General features: G+C 40.9%; 1 protein-coding gene across 7 annotated transcripts in view; it reads left to right on the top strand.

The window, feature by feature from the left end:
• The first annotated feature begins 3,675 nt into the window (after positions 1–3,675).
• ST18 (ST18 C2H2C-type zinc finger transcription factor) overlaps positions 3,676–27,573 on the top strand; it is a 291,729-nt gene continuing 267,831 nt past the window's right edge. For 5 of the 7 annotated variants that reach the window (XM_089517297.1, XM_089517296.1, XM_089517295.1 and 2 more), the window contains exon 1: positions 3,676–3,750. In XM_089517297.1, the coding sequence (XP_089373423.1) occupies positions 3,700–3,750 (51 nt within the window). In that variant the 5' untranslated portion in view covers positions 3,676–3,699. The remainder of the gene's footprint in view (positions 3,751–27,573) is intronic. The other 2 variants (XM_089517301.1, XM_089517300.1) reach the window with 2 other exon arrangements.

Here is a 27,573-nt window from a genome sequence, read left to right as displayed (position 1 = left end):
ACCTCTATCTCCCCCCACCTATGCCATAAGACCTATTTATGACTACACCCAAAGCCAATTGTCCCATTCCCCAATTAACAGTGCAGGGTCAGCAAAAAAACCCTTCTAAAAAAGGAAAGAAAATTCCTATCTGGCAACGGAAATTGATCTCGCACTGTTGTTGAGGTGAGAGGGTGCACCAGTGTTTTTTTTAAATGGCAGGTAGTTAAGGGTGGGTAAGCTTTAAATAGGCTTAGCTCTGCCCCTCCCTGTCTAATGGCCAATCAGAGCATGCCACTTTTCTTTAAATTTTTGGTCTCTCCAATGAGAGGCCAGAAAAGCCTTCTCCCAAGATCAGAGGGTTGGGAGAAGTATTGCTGGCAGCCTATATTGCAGTTACAGATTCAGGCTGTAACTACTCCATATTCAGTAAAGCTATGTAGTGGTTATTATAGCACTACGGCTACAAGTGTAAATGCACCCTAACATCCATGTTAACACTCAGCAGATGGATTGGGTGAAGGAGATCTGTTCAGCTACCAACTGTTGTGAAAAGTGGTAGCTATTTCCAGCCCCATCCTACTAGTGAGTGAGCTTACAATGAGGAGTTGCAACTATGGTCTTGCTTCTGATGGTTGCAGTCTCATTTGATGGTGGGAGGGGCTGGAAACATCCTCTTAGTGTTCTGATCAACTGTTGGGCCACTTTTGCTCAATCCATTTACTGGATATTAAGATGGACTTGGAGGGGTGTGTGTGGTGTTTGAGTCAGGCGATATTACTTCCTTACACATTTGTAACTATGTAGTCAGTGTAGAATAGAAATTATGTTCATTAAGTTTCCCATAGAAATGAAATTAAATTTCCCATCCCACACCTGGGCTGTCACTAGGGGCACATATGGTGGGTATGGACTGCACTGTGTGACACCTGCTCCCCAAATGTCTGCCTTTGGGCAGAAATGGGCTGTGGCATTTACCCACATATTTTTAAAATCCTAGTGCTCAGTGAAAGAGAATTCATGAGTAGAGGAGAAAGGAGCGGCCTCAGGTTTCTTATTTTTTTTACTTGTTTAAATTTTTCTTTAAAATCATCACATCTTACCAGAATTTCATTTTAAACACATACTACTGTGTAAATGACACTACATATAGGCTGTTCGTGATATTGTAATTTAAAGGTATAGTTTGAATGTTTCTAGTTGCCATTACATTAAATGATACAGTGGACCCTTGTTATACGCTGGGATTTGGTTCCAAGATCCCCTGTGTATAACATAATCCGTGTATGCTCAAGTCCCATTAAATATATTGACATAGGAAAATGGTGTCCCTTATAAAAGATGGAAAATCAAGCTTTGATATTTGAAATTTATACTTTTTTTGAATATTTTTAAACCGTGGATGCTTGAATCCATGTATAAAAAATCAGTGTATAAGAAGGGCCGACTGTATAAAGGAATTATGACTTATGAGTAACATTAGTTGCCATTACATTAAATGATATAAAGGAATTATGACTTATGAGTAACATTAGTACAAAAAATTACTAAGCATTTTGTATTTTGTGGTATGCAACACCATGAGTTACCACAATGAGTGACGTCAACCCTAACGATGCCACTGTTCCACACAAGTAGTTTAATTTTAATGAGAATGCTATAAACTATGACAAACCACACTTTCCCCGTCTGCTTTGTTATTACTTCAAGAGAGGCCACACAGAGGAAAAAGTAGCATTATGAAACACTACAGAAGCCAGCACATAAACCATGTCATGTATCTCCACTACCATTTAGATAGGCCATACTTCTTGCGAAAAGTAACCAAAATTGTACAGCTATCGTGTGTCATAATATAATGTAGTCATTCATAAGTTAAAGAAGAAAGGAAATACTTACACATACCAATTTATTTGTCAATTAACTCTGGTTTACATTCATTATTAATTGGTTTATCAAAATATAATTCTTTAATGGACTGATTGATACCATATATACATCCTGGACCTCTCTGAATTTCAGATGAAATAGAAGTTTAGATTGCTGACCAACTCATTAATAATGAGACCAGACACAGAGAACTGGGTTATAAAATGGGCAACTTTATTTAACTCAACTTATTTAAACTTATTTCTTCGAGAACTGCAAAAAACCAGGGGGGAGAACCTTGTGTAGGAACAGCTGGCAGATGGTCTGCTCCAAGACCAATTCCCCAGCTTCCAAAGGGCGAAAACACCTGTGCCCCAAGGGCAATCCATACTTTGGGTTGCTCCCCGGCCGGCATCCGGAAGGTCAACCCAAGACTCCCCCACTTAACTCGCCAGACTTAAGTGAGGATTTAAATCTCAAGCCAGCCCCAAGGCAAGTCTCTTTCCCTTCACGTTTACTCGCAAGACCTAAACGTGATTTCCAGAGACCTAGCTTCACCCTTTAGGAGGGTGCCGAGGTGTTCACCGAAACATCTATCTCCCCTCGCCTATGCGTGGAACCTATTTATGACCACACCCATGCAAATTGTCAAAGTCCTCAACCAACAGTGTGGGGTAGGCGAAAAAACCCTTGGAAAGGGGAGAAAATTCCTACTCGGCCCCGAGGCGACCAGAATTAATTTTCACACTGATGTCGAGGTGGGAGGGTGGGCCAGCGTTTGAAGCCAAGTGAGAGGAGTTTGGGCAGGGAAGCCCCAAGCAAGCTAAACCCCGCCCCCTCCTCTCCCAACAGCCAGCAGAGCATGCTGTTTTCCTTTAACATGCTGGTCTCTAATGAGAGGCCAGCAAAATCTCCTCCCCAACCCAAATGGTCGGGGAGAAGCAATCTCACAGCTCCCCAACTTCTCATTGTTCATCTTGACCCATCTACCATGGTTATGAATTTCAGTCCACCAGTTAAATTGCAGCTTTGAAAATAAGCAAATATAATTAAAGTGATGCCACTTAGTGAACATGCAGACAAACTATGTTTACAACTTCATTATGTCCAGATATCACAAAGAAAGAATACTTTTCTTAAGAGAAGACAAACACACACACAAACACACACAGGATTGTTTACAGAAGTGCCTTGTGGTGACTGGCATTGGTGTCACTCCGTCCCATGCTCCACAACAATTAGCAGGCCTCATGGGAGATGTGACTACAGCTTAGGACATGGGACCATTTGTTCACTCACTTTCTGTGAAAAGAGTTCTGAAATGTGTTTTGAATAGACAGCATTTTCTTTGTGTAGTTAGTAAATAACACTGGGCAAAGTTAGTCAGCAAGTTACATTGCTTCTGCATTCTGATTCTTTGGGGCCCTTTTGTACCAAGCTTGACAGGATGTTTTTCATGGAATGTGACCTTGCTGCAAAACCAGAGGTAAGGAGAAAACATTGTAGAGGGGAGCAGTTATGGAATATTTTGCATACAGCTGAGAGACGATCTTGTGAGAAGATCAGGGAGACTCTACTTTCAGATTGATCCTTTACTGTATTTTACAGTGCCCTGACTATTTTCTAAAATATAGATATATGATCAATTCCTGAAAGACAGTGGGAACCTTGATGCTTTATGGGATCCTTTTGTTTTGTTCTGTTTTTGGTGACCTTTTTTTAGCCTTGGAAAACCATAAATTAAATACTTTTTTTACAAAATTTAGGAGACCGTAAGGAAGTGGGAGGCAGCTGTCTGTGTCAGTTTCAAAAACACTGGGACAAAAAGAAACACTGTGAACAGTACAACAAATGAAAAAGTCAGTGACTGTTTACCCAACTGTTCCAACTCCCCAGGAAAAGGTAAGGTGGTTTTGTGATTTGTTGCTAGTTATTACAGTGAGCCCGTGCCATATGCGGGCTCCTTATAGGTGGCTTTCAGCATACGCTGAAGCTGCCCGCCATTAAAAGCAATTGCGTGAGTGCCCATGGCACATGCACACAGTCGTGCAGCAAGCTCAAGCCCCATTCTATCCAATGGGGCTTGAGCACATGCGCTTTTTGCGGGGAGGGTGTCCGGAACAGATCCCCCACATAAAACGAGAGTGGACTGTACCTGGTTATTGCTGGGATAAGTCCTTTTTAATCACGATGTTATTTGAAAATTTTTACCATTTTTTATGGGCTAAACCCCTGCTTTTGCCCGTGTGATCAAGTCCATACATGCAGACATACATGCATGTATATTTCCTTAAACTATGTAGACATTTTCAGAATGCCATTCTTCACTATTGTGAGTATATCATTCTTCCTTTTGCCATGTTTCCTCTATTACTCATAGAAAGAATCCTAATTATCTGCCCAGAAACTCATATAATTCTGTTTGTGTGTCCCTATCTATCACTTGTGAACCATCCATTTAACTTAAAAGGGAAGTCCTTTCCTTTAGGCTGCAGTTCTATGCTCATTTACCTGGGAGTAATCCTCAGTAAACTTGATGAAAATAAACTTGATGAAACTTGATGAAAATGAACTTGATGAAAATAAAGATCATGATATTGGCTTCATCCATTATGCTGTATGTAACATAATTCAGAATTCTCCATTATGTTGACTAATGGGGTTACTTCTGGAGGAAGTAGGAAATGAAGGGATATTTCATTTTTAAAATATGAGTATTTTCATTACAAAAATAGTTAAGCTACAATGCTGAGACTTATTTCTCAAGAGGAGACACACTGCAGAGATATAGTTATTATAGAAATTGTAGATTTGATTATATCACACTGTGCTTGGTGATTGCAGTGTAAATTTACTGAAACATATATCATGTCAGAGAGAGATATGGAAATAGTTATATCGTTTTTTCATCTTAGAATTAACACCTGACAAACGAGAATACTCTTGCCACTACAAAATCATTATTAATTAATAATATACTTTTTTTACATGCAAAGCATAGGCTTTAATATAACTTTATATTAACCTGGACCTGATATTTCATGCATAGTGCTATAGGGCAGAGTAACCAATTTCTTATAGAGTTATATTGTAGGGTATCTAATGTTTTATTTGGATTTGTAGATCAAGATTTAGTTTTGCTGCATTATAAATTTATATAATGGCTTACTAAATGGGTTTTATAACTTTGCTCTATTAACGTTTATTAATTATTTGGGCTGATTTTTATAATGCAGTGGAACATTAATTTATAGATTAAGAAACTATATGTTTATACCATCTTTGAGTGTGGTTACTTGCAACAAATACTCCACTAGAGGTCAGTACTGATATTCTGCTTTGAATAAACCGATGTTCTGTATTGAATATGCAACTTTAAGAAACCTAAATGAAAACTACGTGACCCTGTTTGTGTTACAGTAAAGTGCTATAATTTTATTCACAAGGTAGATCAGTTCAGTGAAAATAAAGGAATAAGCGCACATGAGACCAGACTTAGAAATAATAATCAGATTGCAACTATATAATATATATTTTAAATGTGAATATAAACTATTATCTCTTGGTTACAGTCAATGTTTGGCAGATATAAGAAATCCACCACCTAGTGGGATGTGGAGTGATGCTCAAAATAGTTCTCTTTCTCTCACTATATGCACAGGTACATGCTGAAGCCAATCAACTGAGCCAAGATAGATATTACTCTGGGTCCCTCAACATCATCCTTCCACTGTTCAATGACCAATGGCTTCAGCATGTCATACCCATTCTTCTTAACAGTGATCTTTCAAATTCTTGACTTTTTAAGATAGCTTACAGGAAATCAAAAAGCATCTTACCATTTTATTAAAGTTGTGCATTCATTCTGGAGATGATGGTGGTGGTGGTGGTGATGATTTACCATTTACATATTTATTTACTTTTGCTGTTTTTATACAGAGCTTTCTGTATTTATCAGGGATAAAATGGAATTGGAGTTGCAGCTTCCCACCAGGACAAGTGGCCCATTATGATAAGCTTCTCATTCCCAATTACTCTTAAATCCATGTGATAAGACGTGAGTGCAGGTGTGCCATAGGGGACACACTCTCCCCTTCCCCTCCCCTCCCCTCCTGGAACTAACAAATTCTTTGACCACTAGCTACTTTTCAGCCTTGAAGCAGTCCTGAAAGCAGTTTCTGAGTGTTGTGGGTTGGGCTGAAAGCTGTATTTGTTTATATCCTGCGTTTCCACTGTTTTCCATATTGGCCTAGACATGCATTTTAGTGTGTGAGTCAAAAAAGTAATAGGAGAAAGTTAATAGGTACATGGATGTGGAGAAGAAAAAAGTCCAGGATTTTGATAAAGTGGGAAGAACTAGGATCTTGCAGAGAAGAGAAGGAGGGTGCTGTATTATAGTAGTGGAGGAGGAGGGAAAGGTTGTGACATATGAATAAACGAATGTGCTTTGCTGAGGAGGAATAATCCACAAGCCACCAAAAGAAAGACGACAAGGATATAGATTTGAACAAACTTTGGATAACCAAAATTAGAAATGACAACCAGATTGCTATATCAGAATTATGGCTCCACACAGCTATGTGATACTTAGAACTGAGCAGTTTCTTGATGGTTGTATCCAGTAGAGGGCTCTTGTTTTATGTAGCAGAGTTTACAAAGTGCCCAATAGGCAGTGCACACCACTACACACTGTGTTTGCACTGCACCAGTATGCACTGTACTTGGTTTTGCAATGATCCTGATGCACATCATACACTGATGCGTATCGGTCCTGAGGGGCATCAGGGATTCTTACTGGTGTCTTGAGATGCAATTCTTTCCAAGTCAATAACAGGGTTTCTTACTGCCTCTGCTGCTTACCTAAGTATACATAAAGTGTTACACAAAAGGTGATATAGAATTCCAGTGTATACCAATAATTTAAATGTAATAAAATTATTGAAATCAGATGTTTATAAACGTGTCAAACATTTTGGATTTCTCCTTTCTTGGTATTAAAATGGGAAAGATAAACATCATCATAAATATTTATAGAATTCCAAGGAACATAACACAGAATTCCATGGGTTGTGTTGAAGGCAAGAGTAGTATTGTCCTCTAAATAAAGGCTAAACATCATCAAAGTGTGAATTCTGTGGACCCAGAAGTCCCCCCCCACCCCGAAATATGGATGAGTTAGGAAGTATAGCCATGACAGAAAGGCTTTATCCCTCAGAACTGAAATGTTTTGCAACTGGTTGTTCCAGCTGTCTGGTGGTGGTTATGGACTTATGATTTTTCAATCTTGTGTATAGATCAGTGCTAGTTTTCCCTATGAGTACATGTTGCATCTGTGGTGCTAGAATTTAATCACATATACAATACTGGTGGGATTGCAAATTATGTTTCATTTAAAGTCATCTATTTTGCCAATGCTTTTACTTTAAAAATTGTTCTTTCATCCCAGTATACAAGGTTTGGATGCACATTGATCTTTCTTAGGCTTTTCAGTTGGTATTTTTATTTCAGCTATCTCCAGTAGCTTCTTTAAAGGTGGTGGTTGTTAGAAAGAACAATAATAGGCTTATTAGCAGCTTTAGCAAGACACAGTAAATTAGCTATCAAAGGATAGCTTTCATTAATTGTTAATTAAATTATACTTTAAATATAAATACAAAACATCTCACCAAATTAGGAGAGATTCTGGATATGATAATTTGATTGACTCCTTTTCTCTGGAAACCCACTGGCTGACCTTGAGCAAATCACACACTCTCAGCCCAGAAAGCCCATGACAGGTCAGAAATGACTTGAAGGCACACAACAACAGCATGCTCCTTTATCTTTAAACTTAACTAGTCAATCTTCTAAAAAAGGATCCTTTGAAATGGAGGACTCTCCTTATTGTATAGTGTCACTTTAAAAGGAAATTCTAGAGGGTCTCAGAGCTAGCAGGCCATGTGAAATGAATATAAAGCAATGCTTTCATTTTGGGTTAGATGTCAGTAGTAGTAAGTTGCACTTACATCAGTTTGGGATATATTGTTGTATCAGTAGCAAGCATCAATTTTTCATGTAAGTGTTTATGATCCTTTAAAGATTTTTTTAAAATGTTATCCCATGTTTTAGGAAGTTATAAATACACAGCCAGTCTACAGCTATGTTCCTTATTCTCATCAATTAGAATTCATACTCACCTTAGTGGAATTATTGTACAGTCGGCCCTCCTTATACGCGGATTTGCCATCCGTGGATTTGAGCATCCGCGGATGGCAAATCGGGAAATTGTCCCCAATGGCAGCGTGCGTGCACACGCGCCGCCATTGGGGACAATTTCCTTCTCCTCCCTCCCTTCCCTCGCTTCCCTCCTCCCTTCCCTCCCTGCTTCCCTCCCTTCCCTTCCCCTTACTTACCTTTCTCTCTCATCGCAGCGGCTTGGCCTCTGCCGCCGCCGCTGCGGGGGAAGCTGGGTGGCAGCGGCGGCAGCGGAGGCCAAGCCTCGGTTTCCTCGCCACCGCCGAGAAAGGGCGCGATGGTGGTGCTGGAGGCCTCTTGGCCCCCAACAGCACCGCCACCGGGCCTTTCCTGTGGTGGCGGCGAGGAAGTAGGGCTGCCGCGCCAGAGGCCTTCAAGGCCTCCCGCGCCAGCATCCAGCCTCCTCCAGGCCTCTGCCACTGTGGAAGGGCCGGATACCGGTGCTGGAGGCCAAGAGGCCCCAGCACCGACATGTGTCCCTTCTGCGGCGGCAGCGGCGGTGAGGAGGCCGGGTGCTGGCGCTGGAGGCCTTGAAGGCCTCTGGCACTGCTGCCCTCTGCGCCTCCTCTTCCCCACCTCTGCACCTTTTTTTGGAAGAGGAGGCGCGGAGGGCAGCAGCGCCAGAGGCCTTCAAGGCCTCTAGCGCCAGCACCCGGCTTCCGCCGCCGCGGAAGGGCCGGGTAGAGGTGTTGGAGGCCAAGAGGCTCCAGCACCGATACCTGGCCCTTCTGTGGCCGCGGAGGCCTGGAGGAGGCCGGGTGCTGGCGCTGGAGGCCTTGAAGGCCTCTGGCGCTGCTGCCCTCCACGCCTCCTCTTCCAAAAAAAGGCGCGGAGAAGTGCATAAAATATTTCAAAACACCAGTCACATAGTATTTAACATACAAAGGGATTTGAGACTGTGTGAAAAAAAGTTGTAACAAACTTTTCTAGACTTGGTCCATAAGCTTTTGTAGCCATGGTGTATTTCCTCAGATGGAACAATTAGATGTGGACACATGTGATTTCCCATTCCTTTTTTTCAGAGGATAGAAATAGGCCACAGTTAGAGGCATGATATCAAACAAATTCTTTTTGTGACAGGTATTGTATAAAAATTGTCTTCATACAAACCTGTCAGCTAAAAAGCTATGAAGTTCACATCCATGAGACCAGTGCTACAATCAAGCCAACATGAAGCTCAGATTCATAAGAACATGTGAAGCCATTTTGTACCATATTACTTATGTCTACGTATAGTTCAGTAACTATCTAAATTGACTCTACACTATCAGACAGATTACTTTTCTAGCCCTTCTGAAGCTGCTAAGGATTGAACCTGGGATCTTATGCATACAGAATGTAGTTCATTCTACAGCTGACCTCCATTACATCACTACCTGTGTTAGGTATGATCTGGTACTAAATTAGTTTGAACATTTCTCTCTGATAAGCAAGGTGAGCTCATTTATAATATGAGATATAGGCCATAGGATTTTTTGCACCATTATAGTGGATCATGTACCCTGTGAAAAGATTTATTTTGAGGACAGCATGCATATTGTTAACAGCTGACTGAAGGTTTTTGAATCCTGTTGTAAATGCCTGTAATGTGTTTTTGCATACGTCTATTGGGCCTGTTTTGCTGTCAGAAGAGAGGTAACATTTTTATTCCATCTTCCCCCAAACTATTGAGTTTATTACCTCATCACAGGCTTTTCATCTTGCTTAGTTGATTTACAGCTTTTAAAGGAGAAAAAAAGTTTGAAACTACCATGGCTCCCTTCTTTGCAGTAATGCTTTTTTGCTCTTGTCCTAGAATGCAGGAGGCCAACTATTTGTGTTGCTTCAATGAATTTTGTTTACAAGCCAAATTACACAAACATCTGGTCTGGTCCCTAACATATGGAGTATCAAAAGCTTTAAAATTTGCTGATAAAAATAACACAAATAGATGGGGAGACTTCAGCCAAATCCTATATTTTAAGGACCTGTCATTCTTAGGGTTCTCTTGGCACATCAGGATTGGGAGACTCAGAGCAAAGTAAGCTTGGGGTTTATGAAGAGGGATCCTGAATGGGTTTCAATAGTTGGTTGCATGTTGCCAAAGGCAGTGGGGTCTTTTAATCTTGGATAGGAGAAAAGGCATCTCTTTTGGCAATTCTAATATGCAGCACCGCCTATCCAGTGCAGACTTGTTAGGTTCAAAAAGCCTGTATGTAGCAATGGAAAGAGACTATCCATATTTACATTGACTAGATGGCCCAGATATATCCTAGGCAGAAATGTTGTCATTATTCATAATTACCTGGTTTGAACTAATTGAAGCTTCTGAACTTGGTACAAAGGTAGCCCCATGTAGAGCACATTACAGAAATCTTAACAAGAGATTACCAGTGAAAGTACCACTGCTTCAAGGTCCTTTTGGTCCAGGTAAAGGCGCAGTTGGCGTATCAACCGAAGTTGATACCAAGCACTCCTAGCCGTCACATCTACTTGAGATGACGCCGTCACATCTACTTGAGATGACAACTGCAGAGACGGATCTAGGAGTACTCCCAAACTATGCACTTTTTTCTTTAGAGGAAGTGTGACCCCATCCAGGGCAGGTTGACAAAGTTCCCTGCCTGGGCCCGGGGATCCTATCGCTAGTACCTCCGTTTTTTCTGGATTCAACTTGAGTTTGTTTTCCCTCATCCATCCCATTACCAACTCGAGGCAGGCATTTAGAAGAGAGATGCCATCCTTGGTCACTGCAAGAGTCAGGGACATAGAGAAATAGATTTGGGTGTCATCAGCATACTGATAACACCGCACCCCATGTCTCCGGATGATCTCTCCCAGCGGCTTCATGTAAATGTTAAATAGCATGGGGGACAGGATGGCACCCTGAGGGATGCCAGATGTCAGCTCTCTCTTAGAGGAGCAACTATACCCCAGCCTCACCATCTGGAATCTACCCGAGAGGTAGGACCGGAACCACCGGAGCACAGTGCCCCCAATACCTAACTCCCTCAGGCGTTCCAGAAGGATACTATGGTCTATGGTATCGAATGCAGCTGAGATGTCCAAGAGCACCAGCGGGGTCACACTTCCCCTGTCGATGCCCAGGTGGAGATCATTGATCAAAGTGACCATGCCAGTCTCAACTCTATAGCCCGCCCTGAAGCGGTTTGAAATGGGTCTAGATAATTGGCTTCATCCAAGACAACCTGGAGTTGGAAGGCAACTGCCCTCTTGATAGCCTTGCCCAAGAATGGTAATAAGGAGACTGGTCTGTAATTGTTTCTAATCAAAGAGTCCAGGGAGGGTTTTTTCAGAAGTGTTCCACCGCTTGTTTAAGCTTAGATGGAAATTTCCCCTCCCTGAGGGATGCATTGATTATAGCCTGAAGCAAAGTTGTTACTGCATCCCCTCCTTGAGTGGTCAACCAAGATGGGAAGGGATTGAGGGGGCATGTTGTCTTCCTTTTACAAGCTCAAAGTGATCCAGTCTAACATAGTCACTGGACATCTATCTCATAGTTTCTGTTATAATACTGGTGCCAAGATCATCCCTTATCTGAGAGATTTTATCAGCAAAGAAGTTGGTGAACAAGTCACAGCAGGATTTTGTTAGTTCTAAAAGAGGGTTCAGGGAGGGAGCCAACTGAGGTAGCTCTTTAACCACCCTGAACAGCTCTGCTGGATGGGACTCTGCTGATGCAATGCGAGCAGCATAGAACGAGTTCTTTGCTGCACTGACTGCCACTCCATAGGAATCAAGAAAGGTCCTATGGAGTGTCTTGTCAGATAAGCGGTGATGTTTTCGCCATTAGCGCTCTAGTCATTCCACGGCTCGCTTCATTTTCCGAAGATCTTGGGTGTACCATGGTTTCTTGTTAGAAGCAAACGGGAAAGGACACTTGGAAGCGATAGTGTCTATAGCACTGGTAAGATTGTTATTCCAGGGCATCAACAGAATCACTGTCATTCCCAACCATAAAACCCTCTAGAGCTTCTTGGAACCTTTTGGGTTCCATCAGTCTTTGAGGGTGGACCATTCTTATAGGTACTCCACCCCCAAGGGGGGTATGGGTAGTAACCTTCAGTCCCACCTTGACCAGAGAAAGATCCATCCATGACAGGCAGAGGTTAGAATTATCTCTGCCCACAGATGTTCCTGATTTGTACTGAAGACCACGTCAAGTGTATTACCCGCAAAATGTGTTGGACCCAAGACCAGTTGAGACAGGCCCATGGCTGTCATGGAAGTCATGAACTCTTGAGCTGCACCTGTCAGAGCTGATAAGCCGGCCTCGGAGGGGACATTGAGGTCTCCCAAGCCAAGGAGCCTGGGAGACTCCAGCATCAGCTCTGAGACCAGCTGTGTCAGCTCGGGCAGGGAGTCTGTTAGGCAATGGGGTGGACGGTAGACCAACAGACTCCCCAGACTGTCCCAGGTAAATACATTCAATGTGGTCTGTCTTTTGGATAGGCTTCCTAGTCAAGGTGATAATGCATTTATGGACCAAGACAACTCCTCCCCCTTTCCCACTTCTCCTAATCTGCTTGTTAATGGTATATCCAGCTGGGAGAGATTTCACCCAGCTCACTCTACTATCTTCCCCCAGCCAGGTTTCCATAAAGCAAAAAAAAAAAAAAAAAAAAAGAAAAAAAAATTGAAATTAAAACAGCCAGAAACAAAGCAATTTAAAATGTTAATTTAAAACAAAGCATAAAAGCAGCTGTTGTTGTGTGCCTTCCAGTCATTTCTGACTTACGATGACTCCATGGTGAACCTAACCCTGGGTTTTCATAGCAGAATTTGTTCAGGGCTGAGGCGCGAGATTTTGCTCCACTGGATTGGGGCTGTACTGGTGCCGGGGATGGAATGGGGCCATTTTGAGGTCAGTTTTGGTGTGTGTTAAAATCCGTTTTCCCTTGCCAACACGCTCCCTGAGCGTCCCTGGCCCGTGCCCAGATCGGGCACCAAAATGCATGCAATAAGGTCTGAGATCTCTCTATAAAGATCATAGTGCTCAGGGAGGCTCATATAGGAAGCTAGGGTCATTTAAATTTCCTGGATCTGAACCATATAGTACTTTATAGGTCATACTATGAATTGGGCTAGGGAAGCTTTTGCAACAGTTCTCTGTAGCCAGCTCTAGTTAACAATTTGGTTGCAGGTTTTTTGGACCAGCTGAAGTTTCTGAACGTTCTTCAAAGATAGCTCCATGTAGAATGTGTTATTATAATTCAGTCAGGCAATGTAACTAAGGCATGTGTCACAGCGGCCAGGTCAGAAGACCCAAGGGATGGGGGCAGCTGGCTCAATAGCTTTAACTGTGTAATTGCACTCTTAGCCACTGCTGAAAGTTGAGCATCTAGGTTCAGAGCTAAGCCCAGGAATATGCCCAAACTTTAAAGCTTTGATTTTTTTTTTTTGGGGGGGGGGACATAACTCCTATTCAAGTGACTGGGAACATCTCAGTCTTGTCTAGTTTACATTTCAGGTTGTTCACTTCATCCAATTCATTACTACTGAGAAGTGCTGGTTTAGAACTGAAGTTGTATGCACACTTATGCACACATGCACGAGTTCTTTAGCATTAAACACTTATTCTCGATGATTCTCTCATTGACTAATGTGAAATAGAAGACCATTTCACACCAGGTCAAATAGACTTTTCTGTGGAGAGTATTAAGGCTGTGCATACTGCCCCTAAGGGGTGGTCTGCAGCTGCTTCCAGCTGCATGAGATTGGGGCCACAGCAACTGCATGCTGCGGCCCCAATCCACTCTTTCCAGGATGCAATAACCATGGCGCCATGGCTTTAAGGTGCCCCTTTGGTGCTGTGTTGTGTAAATACAGTGCCAAAGGAACGCCCTGATGCCACATGCTGTGTGGTGCAGTACACAGCATCATGCTGTCATAGGGATGGAGTCAGGGCATGCGTCATATGGACGCCATGTCCCGACCCTGCCCCCAGGCTGGCCTTAATGGTCGGTTTGCACAGCCCCTATCTTCTTTCTATTCAATTCACTTCTCTTGACTTGCCATGTTTTATGCACTTTCTCCTATCCACATCTAGACCAAAAACCTAAAACTTCTGCTTATTCCAAGACAGTAGTGAAGGGTGTCCTCTCAGGTTTACAGCCAAGGCTGAGGCTAGAAACTATCATTCATGGGGGAAATAAAACCAGGTCCACACATGCAGCACTATGAATAAACTATTAGACAACTGTCAGGAAGAGCTACCTTTTTTTCTGACTTTTCATGGGGAAACTTCTAAAGAGCAATTTAATACTCAATCAAACCAGGGAAAATGATTTTCCTATCCCTAGTTCCAAGTGTGAAATACATGGAGGTTTAAGATAATTGCTGACCAACTCGTTAAATAACGAGACTGGAATCGTCCAATTCCTCATCCAGCAGTGTAGGGTAGGCAAAAAACCCTTGGGAAAACAAGGGTAAAAATTCCTACCCTGCTCTGAAGCAACCAGAATGAATCTTACACTGTCGTCGAGGTGGAAGGGTGGGCCAGCTCTTTTGAACTGACAGGGAAGCAAGGGCAGGAGAGCCTTAAATAGGCTTAGCCCTGCCCCCTCCCTGTCTAACGGCTGCACAAATCGCACCGTTTTTATTTAAATCTTCTGGTCTCTCCAATGAGAGGCCAGCAAAACTTTCTCGCTGGGCCAATGGGCCCTGAGAACCATTACCTGTGAAGCAACAGGAGCAATTATACATGTACAGACTTAGGCCCGATACAGACGGGCAAAAAGCACCCTCCTGGGGCTGATTTAAGGGCTTCTTATACTGGGCGTCCATAAGCACTCAGCCCTAATAGTAACACCCATGCACCACCTTGCCATGACCCCGCCCACATGGGGCACATGATGTTGATGAGTGGGTATCTGCATGCCCAAACGGCACTTGTTGGAAGCAGCTGCATCAGGCCATACGAGTGCCATTATGGCGCTCCTAAAAAGAAGTCACTCTAGGTGGCTTCCTTTTAGGTGCCACGTGATGTAGTTGGTGTGATGCCAACAAGGGGTAAAGACAGGCGGCATGGAGCCACCCGTCTGTATCCCCCCCTTAGTTTTCTTCTTCATAACATTGTAACACTTATTTGCAGACCATGGTCAAGGTAGTGGGGGCACACTTCATCTTGACAGTTGGACTGGTTGTTCCTCTCCTGCACTTGTATCACAAGCAACAGTAACAGTATACGTCACAATGTCATACCAAATGGGTGAACTAGCAGCATATGACCCTCTGCCATCTTGTACTGGCTCACTGGGCTGCACATTAGAATCTATTATTTCTTTTGGGAGACTACAAATGCAACCTACTAGAACCTTTATATGTTCTGAAGCTGAATGTGCGTGGTTATTCTGTGAAAGTGCCTTCACAAAGTTTTGACTTCATCCTTACACTATTCCACTCATTCTTGGTTCTAAATCAGTGTCTGTCATCAGTAATGGACTGGATCAGGATGCTATAAATATAGGCAGTAGTAATAGCAGCAGCAATAGTTGTTGTTGTTAACTCTATCAGCAGTAAATTTACACTCAAGTCCCTGTAAGACACAACTAAAAATTAATCTATCTAGTCACTTGAATTGTTCTCTTTTATGCTGTAGCAGGTGGTCTGTGCACCTGCTTGAAAGCATTTCAAAAACTCAGAGGCTGAAACTTGGCGCCAAAGTCTTCAACCCAAAGGTATTCATTTTCTGTTTGAAAAATCAGACTGTAATGTACATAAGATAGTCAAGGCAGCAGTTAGAGGAGTTGGTCCAGCTGTCTGATTTATGAGGCTCACTCCTGCGCACTGTATCCTGGAAAATCAACCCTCACATTTGCATTGCAACAAGAGGTTTTCTAAGACACAGTATGTGGTGAAGAGCACTACATATTGGCAGGCAAAATTGATCCTTTGCAAGTCAAGAGCTGCAGAATGGCTTAATTTCCAAAGCAGTACCTATGGGCCCTTGGACTAAGGACTGTATGTGCTATGGAAGCTTATGGATTTGTATGCTTAAATCAGAATCGTACTGCAGAAATGGGGGCCAAGAGCTCTCTGTTACATTAATTCCCAGATGGTTAATTGGGAGATAACAGTAGGTTGCAGGAGTCTTGCGGGTACTTGCCAGGCTGCCATGCTTATCAATTTGTAACATTTAAGCTGCGATTATTTCTGATCCTTGATTTAACTTGGACTGATACAGACTGTATGATGAAGAAACTTGAAAACTACTGTGCCTGAGTGGAGAGGTAGACCAGGGTTCAAATCACTGAATGGGTTTGATAATACTGTCTTCCAGCCTCAGATTTCTCATATAAAATCTTGGGGGGGGGGGGGGGAGTGTTTTCCATCCAGAAATGGATTAATCAAGCATTCTTGGTAACAAGATAAGGTCTACACTTTCTATGCCTGCCAGACTTGTTTTTAACTAGGGCTGAATAAAAAACAACTCTTCATAGCCTTTAGTCAGAGCTTGGGGAAGCTTGTTTTTTTTTGGGGGGGGGGGTCGGGGAGGGGGGTTGGTTTTTGAACTACAGCTTTCAGGTTCCTCCAGACAGCACAATGTCTGCTATTCATGTGGGCTGAAAGATTCTGGGTGCTTGTAGTCCAATAAAACAATTTTCCCAAGTTGTACTTTTGTTCTTGCTCTGTTTTATATATTTTAGGGCGTATAATGTATCCTATGAAAAGTGAGCACATCACACCAGTTTGAAAGTCTGCACTGGCAGCCAGTGAGCTTCCAAGCCCAATGCAAATGTTAGCACTGGTGCACAAAGCCCTAAATGGCTCAGGGCCCATGTACTAGAATTATTATTATTATTATAGTTTAATTCTATAATGCTGTAAATATACAAAGTGCTGTACATACAAATGATCAAATCAATAAAATTGAAACCTGCCAATGGCGTACAATCTACAAAATACGTATAAAACAATAGGTAATAATATAAAATAGAATTGGTTAAAATAAGCAGGCAACAATTAAAAACATCAACATCAACTATCCAATCAAAAATCAGATAGATAATCACACAGTGCCTGCGAATGCTTCCCTGAACAGGATAGTCTTCAATTCAGATTTAAAAGAGGTCAAAGAAGTGATGACTTGTGTTCATGGGGGAAGAAGGTTCCAGGACTGAGGAGTATCAAGTGAGAAGGGATGAATCTGGGACAGGGCAGTGGAGATCCTAGGCTGGGACAGCAGACCTTGACTACTAGAACAGAGGGTACGAGTGGGAATGTACAGAGAAAGAAGTTCAGATAAATAAAGAGGGGCCAGACCATGCAGAGCTTCAAAGGTCAACAACAGAAGCTTATACTGAATCTGGAAGGGAAAGGGAAGCCAGTGAAAGGATGATAATGAAGGAAAAACATGGTCAAAGTGGCGAGTGGATGTAATGAAGTGTGCCGCTGAATGGAAATTAAAAGACAAAGATGAGAGAGAGGAAGCCCTGTCAGAAGGAGGTTGCAGTAATCTAGTCGGGAAACCACCAGAGCGTGGACCAGAGTCTTGACAGTAGAGGCTGAGAGAAATGGACGGATTTTGGCAATGTTGTAAAGAAAGAATCTAAATGCTCTGGCTGTGGCCTGGATGTGGGGGATAAAAGACAGAGAGGAATCAAAAGTGAAACCAAGACTGCGGCTTCCTGGACCAGTTGAATAGAGGTGTTGTCGACAGAAACAGAAAAGGAGTATTGAAAGGAGGATTTAGGTGGAAAGACAAGAAGCTCCGTCTTGGCCATGTTGAGCTACACATGCCAATGACCCATCCACTAAAAGAGACAGCTCTAAGACAAAATGAAAATTGCAAATCAAGACTTGGAGAAAGGTCAGGGGTGGAAATATACAGCTGAGTGTCATCGGTGTACAGATGATAGGAAAGACCAAAAGAGCTGATAAGTTTGTCTAGGGACAATGTGTAAAGAGAGAACAGGAGGGGACCCAAAACAGAGCCCTGAAGAACTCCACCAGATAGGGGAACAGAGGACAAAGTGTGACCACCCGTGACCACTACAAAAGATCTATCTGACAAATAAGATTTAAACTAATCAAGAATAGAGTTCGAGAACCCAAGGTCAGAAAGTATATCAACTAAAATACAGTGATCCGCGGTGTTGAAGGCCACAGACAAATCAAGGAGAATAAGAACAGAGTAAAGGCCATTTGCCTTGGCCCGTAAAAGATCGTTAGAGATCTTTGTGAGGGCCGCCTCTGTAGAATGCCACAGGCAGAAGCCAGACTGAAAGGGATCTAGAATGGAGTTGGCTTCGAGAAACTCAAGACAGTGAGAATAAATGACCCGTTCCAAAACCTTAGAAAGGAAAAGAAGAAGAGAAATTGGACGATAGTTGGACAAAGAAGAGGGGTCAAGAGAAGATTTTTTCAGAATTGGGGAAACGAGAGACTGTCCTCTCCAGCTCCCCAGCAACTAACAAGCCTGGAGGTTCTGCCTATGATGCCCTGGTAAGTGTGTCCCAAGGGGTCTAATCATGTAAATGGCTTTCTTGTGTTTTGTTTTATTTATTGTGTTTGTAAGTTGACATTTAAACATTAAATATTTTATTTAAATATAATTTATTATATAATTTCAAATCTAGAATTATGATTTAAATGGTGTGTGTGTGTGTTATTGTGTTATCAGCCTTCTTGTAATCTTTGCAAGGAAGGGTTAAATATATAACTAATTTAAATAATACATCACCACCACAATCAATTATTTAATTAGACAATGGAATCATATAATATCTATGGGTTTTTTTCTTGACAATTTCTTTGACCTTTCCATTAAAATTAATGATTTTTTTGGTGGGACCCCTATTGGAACATCAGAGCCAGGAGTTTCTCAATGGGAACTTAAGTGTTTGATGGAAGGTATCCTGGGTTCTTAGTTGGCTAAGCTTACTAAGAGGTTTGATTTGATTATTTTTTAACTTAAAATTTCTACCTACTCAAAGAGGGCAATATTTGGGATAATAACAGAACACTCCTAGTTTCACCAAAATCCTACGTTGTAATAACTTAGGGTTAAGTTAAATTCATATATGCCAGATCCTTGTGGGGTGCGCTCATGCAGGTATACCCCATTTGTCTTTTATGACATTTTCTTTTAGCTAGTTAGGGATCATTTAGGAAGACTTACAAGTAGCTAGAGGAAAAACTGTGCTGGAAAGGGAGGACAGAATCAACCACCTCTGTCATACTCTTCTGTTGAAGGAGATAGCTATCTGCCCAATGTGGTTGCCCCCTTCAGATTTGGCAGAAGACTCCATCCCATTAGCAATCTTGAAGTAAAATTTGACAGCCAGTCCAGTCAATTTTATTTTGTAAAATGGGATGCTAGAATCTTGTCCACTTCAAGCATCCAAATATCTTAGGCCATGTAAGCCGTCTTTGCTATCTCTATGCAATGCCAAGTAAGAATTTTTATCGGGCCCTTGTTATCCACTGGGGTTTGTTCCAAGATTGCCCGTGGATAACAAAATCTGTGGATGCTGAAGTCCCATTAAATATAATGGCAGAGCAAAATGGTGTCCCTTAGATAAAATGGAACATCAAGGTTTGCTATTTGGAATTTATACTTTTTTGGAATATTTTCAATCCTTGAATGCTTAAATCCATGGATAAAAAAATCTGTGGATAAGGAGGGCCGACTGTATTAGCATTCCCTTTTCCGTAATGTCCCACTAGATGCTAGAAAGATGAGGAATGCATACTATTTGCAGGATTACAATAAGTATATAGATACAATGCTTTTCTGATTACTGTTCAGCAGAAAGCCATAGCAAGGAAGCAGGAACCACTATCTCAGATAGTGCTGAGTGTTGAATTCCCTCTGACAAAAGTCAGACATTTACCGAAGTCTTAGGCTCTTCTATCCAGATTATCCCTCCTAAACTACATCCACACTGCATAAGTAATCCAGTTTGACACCATTTTAATTGCTATGGTTCAATGCTATGGAATTCTGGGAACTGTCATTTTGTGAGACACTTAGCCTTCTCTGTCAGAATGCTCTGGTGCCACAATAAACTACAATTCCCATAATCCCACAGCATTGAGCCATGACAGTTAAAGTAGTATCAAACTCAGTTATTTCTGCAGTGTGGATGTAGCCCTATTTCTGCAGTGCAGATGCAGTTCACCCCCTTCCTGTCCAGATTTGAAGAATGTGACTTTTTAAAGGGGCAGCTCCTGATTGGAGGATGAGCACGCTCTTTTTTCTCTCTTCATCATGTGCCCAAGATTCCATAGCTTACTCCACCAGCCACAACTACAGAAGCTATTGTCATGTTGATTTGTTGTCCAGGAGGAGAAAGAGCAGAGGGCTACATTTGCCATACTGTTTCCTTGCCAAACAGCCCATTGGTGGGATTATATATTCTTTTACTGGTATCCATATGCACAGCCCTGACCACTGCCAGGCTCTTTATTGGATCATTGCCTGGAAATTGTTCTGAACTGCTTGGGGTGGGGTGGGGTGGTAATACAAACTATCCATAGCAGCCTTTATCCTGTAAAATGTCTCTCTCTCTCTCTCTCTCTCTCTCTCTCTCTCTCTCTGTGTGTGTGTGTGTGTCTGTGTGTCTGTGTGTGTGTGTATCCAGTGCTCCATGTCTTGAAAATGTATAGCTCTGAATGTCAATGGTGTTTTATGAACAATCTCAAAAAGGAAGGCATGTGCACATTTTACAGAACTTTCTGGGTGAATATTTGAGATATTTTCATTCACAGTAGCTCAAAAATTCTCATTCCTTCATCTGAAAGTAATGTCATTTCATTGTGCTTCCAGCTAACTTTTAAACCACACACATATATTCTCTACTTAGTTATGTACACATATTCTCAACATGTTTATATTTAAATGTCACCCATTTTCTTAAGTTACTGTGCTTGTTCATCTCAAATAACTGAACAATGACTGTACAGCTGAGAAAAATGCAGTATGCATGATATTACTAAAACAGGAAAAGAAAAAAATGTGGTGGATATCAGGGCAAATCATTTCAGAAAAAAAAAACAACTAGAGAAAAAAGTATGTGTGTGATCTCTCTCTCTCTCTCTCTCTCTCTCTCTCTCTCTCTCTCTCTCGAGGAGTACTTTGTTTTGTGTTGATTTTTACCCCTCTCCTGCACTGTATGAAGCGATTTCTGTATGGGTATATTCTGTTGAGTTCTATCTGCACCTGTGGCCTTTGGACCTAATGTTTATGACAGATGGACCGGACTATATTTGAAGACTTTATTGCATAATCCTTCTGTAGATACCCATGCCATGATAGACACCGGACTTAGCCCATGGGTGTATTTATCAATGCAAGAGTCCTTCCTCTGTGTACAACTTTGCGTCTAATGGACTTTATTTTGCATGAGATGCATTCAACTAAACACATGCTTCCTTTGTCAGATATAGAAAGAAATCCTTACTTGTTAAAAGAAGAGACAAAATGAAATCTGCAAGCAGAAGCCAAAAGTAGCAACAACACTGTCACTAGACACTAATTATTATCACACTTGTTGATGCTTTTGTGTCAAAACAGTCACAAAACGCACCTATCAAAGTGGAGTGTACATGTTGTTATTCATTGGTGTAATGGTCAGATGAAAAGGGTTTAATTCCCACTGTTGGTCCAATGATCTTCTCACAGCCACTGCATGCAAAATATTTGTAGTCTTGAGTATGCAAAGAGAATGAACATTTTGCAAGGCAAAAAGGAATTCTTAAGAAATGCAAATGGATATCTTTACCCAACTAAATTTAAATTAACTAGAAATTAGACAGAGTTTTAATAATGCATTCAGCTTCATTTACAGCTCTGATGATTTCTTCTAACCTAGATCCAGCATAGATGGTTTGCTTTCATAACATTTGGTCTTGTCCCTTTTCCCCCACTAGGAATGAGCTGTAGGTTGTTACTTTAACACGTAAGATAACTATTGCGTTTGTGCTGTAATTTCTTCATGAAGCATGAATGAGATCTGTTTCTTGATACCCTGGCTATAAGCTGTCTTAAGTTTCACAGTGCTGATTCATGGAGACACATTGCAATACTTTCTATTAAGAAAGCTGTTTGTCTATTTGGAACCCAGTGAACTATTCTCATATTAGACTGTTGTACAGCAATTTTCCATGCATGCATCTGTTCTGAAAGAAATGTAGGAAATGTCAAATTGATCAAAAGAGCTGTGAGTTGGATCCAGTTTTATTCATTAAAATCAACCCCATTGGTTTCAGTGGTTCTGTTTGAAATATGGCAAATAGTTTTTCCAGCTAAGTATAAAGAAGTGTGAATTCTCTCAGTATGGATCTTTTAATTTTTACCAAGTATTGCCAGATGTTGTCACCTCAACATCCACTTCTATCGGTTTTTGTTTGTTTGTTTCTGCTGCTGCTGTTGTTATTCTTGGGGGGGGGGGGCTGTTTGTTGCTGGACATATTGGTGATTTCTTGGATCCTCACTAGAAGGTTTCTTAAACAGAGGTATGGGTTAGGTTATATTTCTGTGTTTTTGTAATGCATTTTTTAAAAATATTCTTCTTAGCAGCATAGTACAACAGTGAAATTGTGCAACAGCATTTCAGTGCAAAAGTGCTATTTCACTATTTCACAGATGCACTATGATAATATAACTCTAAAAAATCAAAAAGAGAAAAGGCAATTTATTTTCCACAATCCATCGTGAAACCATCCAGCATGAAAAGACTACATCCTACCTCACAAGACATATCACTAGGGGCAGGGGGAGGCTTGCATCATAATAACAGATCCACACATGCCTCTTGGGACTTTCTTGACTGGATATGACTTTGAATTTAAACAACAGCAACAACAACAAAAATACAGTTCAAGGATAAGAATAACAAGTTATAGCTGTTGTTGGTAATTGTTAGCAAATAGTCTAGGATAATATACATTTCACATAAATGTTTTTAATATATATATTTGCATACATACACACACACACACACACACATCACAAGCAGCTATATATATTGGATTCTCCAGGAACATTTGTCCCATCTGTTTTCTTCTTGTTGTTATTTTTTAAGGTCCCCAGTCATTTCTGTGACTTAATTTCCTTCAGAATGGACATGTGTATGGAAAACTACGTCTAAATACCATACATAATTATTTTAATATAAAGATCTCAAAACAGAAAGGCAGTGTATTTCCAGATAATGTATTGAGGACTAGACTGATATAGTTTTGAGGCAAATGACTGCTTTTCCCCCCCTTTTTGATGTGAGTAGCAGTGCATAGTACTGATGCCAAATGTAAGGAGTTTGAATGGTACTTGGCAAAGAGCAACATTTTAACATTTCAGATTCCATACACATATGAAGAACAGAGGGGAGATTGTGTTGCTTGTTGTTGTCACTATGAATTTTAATTTTTCCTGTTTTACTACATCATGTTTAAGGTTTGTGTGTCAAGCTAACAAAAGAATGAAATAAACCTGAAGCTTCTTTGCATATTGTAGAAAGATGCAAAAGTATTTTGGGAATTACAAACATTTTAAAAGTATGGCTTTGATATCTGATGGATGATGGGGAAAATAGCAACAATGATTCATGCAGTAGTAACCCATTATATTAAAGATGTGGCTAAAGGAAAAGAAATGGAACATTGTATTTATTTTATTGGCTGATTGTTAAAGTTCAGACAGAATTTACAGGTCTCTGCCTATTTGCAATGCATTGCAAAATAGTAGGTATAAAAGGAATTGTGAACCTGGGCATTTTACAAGCATGAATCACATTTTACTGGGTGTGTTTTCATGTTTTCATATTATTCGGGTACATGTTGATCTTTTATGTCACTGACTGTTGTAAATTACTCATCCTTTTAAATGAAAATGTCATTTGAGTATTTTGTTTGATGAGACAAAGCAACAACAACCAAAAATGTCTGCAGCAGTGGAACAGAATGTTTTACTTATTTCACTTTTTTGAAGGAAATGCCCATGTCATATACCACTTCTGATTTATTACCTTTATCTCAGATTTGGCATAAAACTTCTAACCTTTTATGACTCAAAATCTTAGATACTTGAAACATCCACTAGTAAGAGGTATCTTTGTATCACATAATATACACCAACAAAAGCAGAGTATCAAAATTATTGTGAGAGTGCAAGCTAGAAAAAGCCACTTTTTGGGACTGGAACTCTCGGAATCCCCAAACCAGTATGGTGATTTGACTGGGGATTTCTGAGGACTGTACTCCAGAAAATTAATTTTTCAAAGCTATCTGCATCTTTCTTATTCTGAGACAGACAATTAGCCCATCTAACTCTGTATTATCTATACTAGGAGTGTAGTTCTTTGATTAGAGAGCCAACATGGTATAGTGGTTTCAGCATTGCATTATGACTCTGGAGGCCACAGTTCAATTTCCCACTTGGTCATAGAAACCCACTGGGTGACCTTGGGCAAATGACACACTTTCAGCCCCAGAAAATTCTGTGGTAGTTTCAGATTGCCTTAGGGTCACCATAAGTGAGAAATTACTTGAAGGCACACAACAAAACAAAATCCTTCCTTGTTTCATCCTCTGGAAAAAAAAAATTCTACATATCCTGTGAGTACATAGCATTTCAGGACATTTTTGTGGAAAAAAAGACCACATTTGTCCAAAAGATATCGCATTTAAGAAAAATGCATTCCTTTACACAAAAACACAGGGGGAAAAAGTGCAGAGTGCTCCCACTCAAAAAGAGGGGGAAAAACTCATGGCATTTGAATATTTTGTCAGTTTGGCTCATTTTTTTCAAAGAAAAGGTTTACAAATAATGTTTACATCTTTACTGACGGGTACCAAATCTTTACTGATGGTATCTAAAAATGCTTACCAACAACTCTTTATCAACATAGAGAGAAGTGATAAACAGGGTGCTGAAGAATTTCTGTGCTCTGACTTTTAGTTAACCTGTATATAACTCATAAAGATGAGAAGGATGAGCCTCAGATTAGCAACTTACATGAAATGGGAAGTAAATATCTTTGAAGACAGTAGCTAGATTCAAATATTTCTAGAAGACAGGAATAATGAATTTCAACATGAAGAAATGAAAAGTCCTTTATTTGGATGGACAAATTAATCTGAAAAAATACAGATATATAACACCTCACTTCATGGCAGCACATACAAAAGCAGAGGAAAGACCACAAGCTAACTCTGCACTAGCAATACAATATGCTTGCTAAACAGACCAATGGAATTCTAGTCATTATCAACAAAAGTACAGACTCCCATCTATTCTGTTTTGGTCACACTTCATTTAGAGTCTTGTGTCTAACTCCAGGCACCATAGTTGCAGAAGGATATTGATTAAGTAGAATATGCCAAGAATAAGGCAATGAAAGTGCCAAGAGACCAGTAGAGAAAGCCATATGAAGAAAGTTCAAAATGCTGAGTATGGCGGGATACACACCGCCATATAGTACGTATTGTATACGTACTAGGGTTAGGAAGGGGCGGTGCTTCCGCACCCCCTAACCCTAGTACGTATACAATATGTACAAGATGGCGGCGCAGCTCCCGCGCGGAGCAAATGGCGCCGGCGGGGAAGCGCCGCAAAGCGGTGGTTTGTATCCCGCCTATGTTTAGCTCACTAAAGTGGCAATTTAAGGAACATAATGTTTGAAAGACTGTCACAGAGGTGATGGGACAAAGGGTTTTCTGTTGTGCCACAGGGTAAGAGCTGCCCCCCATGTGTTCCAAAAAGGAAACTTGGGATTTTAGCTACACATTAAAAAGAACTTCCTTCCTGGTAGTACAAGCTGTTTGACAGTGAAACATACTGTTTCAGAAGTTGGGCAGGCCTCTTTCATTCAAGATTTCTTATGAACAGAAGCTGACTGGCCACCTATCAGAGATGCTTGTATAGTAGATTTCCAGCAACTGAAAGAGTGTTGAACCTAGTAGTCTTTGCGTTCCCCTCCTGATCTGTAATTCTGTTTCATGGTTTCAGATAGAAGGCTAAATGGAAATGACAGGAATTGAATATAGGACTGTCTCCACTCAAAGCATGCATCTTGCCTTTGAGTTACAGCCCTTCTCCCACACATTCAAGACCTTATCCTCTCCATTTCTAGTTCCTGAGAATACCTGTGACATTTTATTTCTTAGCAGGTTGAATTAAACCCTGCGTATTCCCCCATCTAACTGATGGGATCAGGCGGCCACCGCAGCTCTTCAAAGCAGATTGAATTAAATTCGAATTAAGTATGTGGGTATAGCTGCTCCTTTGGGGGGATTAAGTCAGAAATATTTGAGAGGTAAAGTCATTTGATTTTTACAATTTAGGGAGAGAACTTTGCATGCAGTTTGGGGAGAGAAATTTGCAGGGGGAGATCTGTGTGAAAATGATGAAGAAGAAAAACCCACACTACAACACTGCAAAAATTCATAATCTAGGCATAGGAGATTTTGTAGAATGGGAGGTTTTAAGGTTTATGATGAAGTGATTCACTTATCCCCCTGTTTGTAGGACAAATATGAATGAAAATAATGTACCTGAGAGAGGGATCCATAGGTAAATTACTTACAAAATTTCAAAAGGGTGGTTGCAGAAGTTAGGGAATTCTTGTGTGTGCCAGTGTATGTGTGTATATTCTACTCAATTATTCTCCTAATTATGTATCAGTGAAGGCAACATCGATCAGAAGAAGTGGGCTGAAGTGCATGAAAATATATGCCAAATAAAAACTGCTAGCCTTTTAAGGTGCCACAAAACTCTCTCCTTGTTTTTTTTTTCTCAACTGCGTAACATGACTGCCCCACTGGGAATTTCTGCTCAATTGACAATAACAAATAGGTTTCTTCTATAAAGCCCCCACCCCACCCCACCCCACCCAAAATACTGTGGCTAGGAGCAGTCTATTAGTTGGTTGGAAGGTGGAACTGTCAGTCGTAAAACCTTCCTCTTTTCCTGGCTTTTCCTTTTTCGAGAGAGCCTGAGAAGATTAAACAAACTTGTATGATATGTCTGCAACCCTCTAGATCTGCAAACCAGGCCTGAATGCTTCAGAAGCAGACCAAAGTTTTTTCAAGCTGTTTTGAAGACAACTTAATTTACATTAGTCAAATCCTGAATTCCTGCAATGCAACCTGTTCTGGTTCTGGATTCTGAAGTTGCTTAAAGAACATGCAGAAGCTTAATCAGAAGTGCCCAATCTGAAGCATGAAGTAATGAGATGATCAATATATCAGCCTCTCTTAATTTCTGATAAAAGGGGGACCTAAATTTAGAATCATAAGCAGTATATCACAGTTTGTGAAAATGTCAATTAACTTGTCGGATTACAAATTAGCTGATTTCTTCCTAAACATGACTTGATAGATTTCCTGGATGATGTTGGAGCTAATCCTATACTTTAACAAGGTAATTAATTTAAGCCATTGGAATTTGTTAGGTTGAGGTGGCTCTCTTTTCCAGATTTGGCCTCAGGGAACTGGTATGTGTGTGTGTAGTGAGTCGTTTCAATTCACCACTAGTTTTAATTAATT

This window comes from Sceloporus occidentalis, unplaced genomic scaffold (genome assembly GCF_023333645.1).
Source record: "Sceloporus occidentalis isolate IW3139 unplaced genomic scaffold, rSceOcc1.0.p SCAF_3, whole genome shotgun sequence".
Lineage (NCBI taxonomy): Eukaryota > Metazoa > Chordata > Lepidosauria > Squamata > Phrynosomatidae > Sceloporus > Sceloporus occidentalis.
Note: the sequence above shows the minus strand (reverse complement) of the source record. Positions and strands in the feature narration are given on the sequence as shown.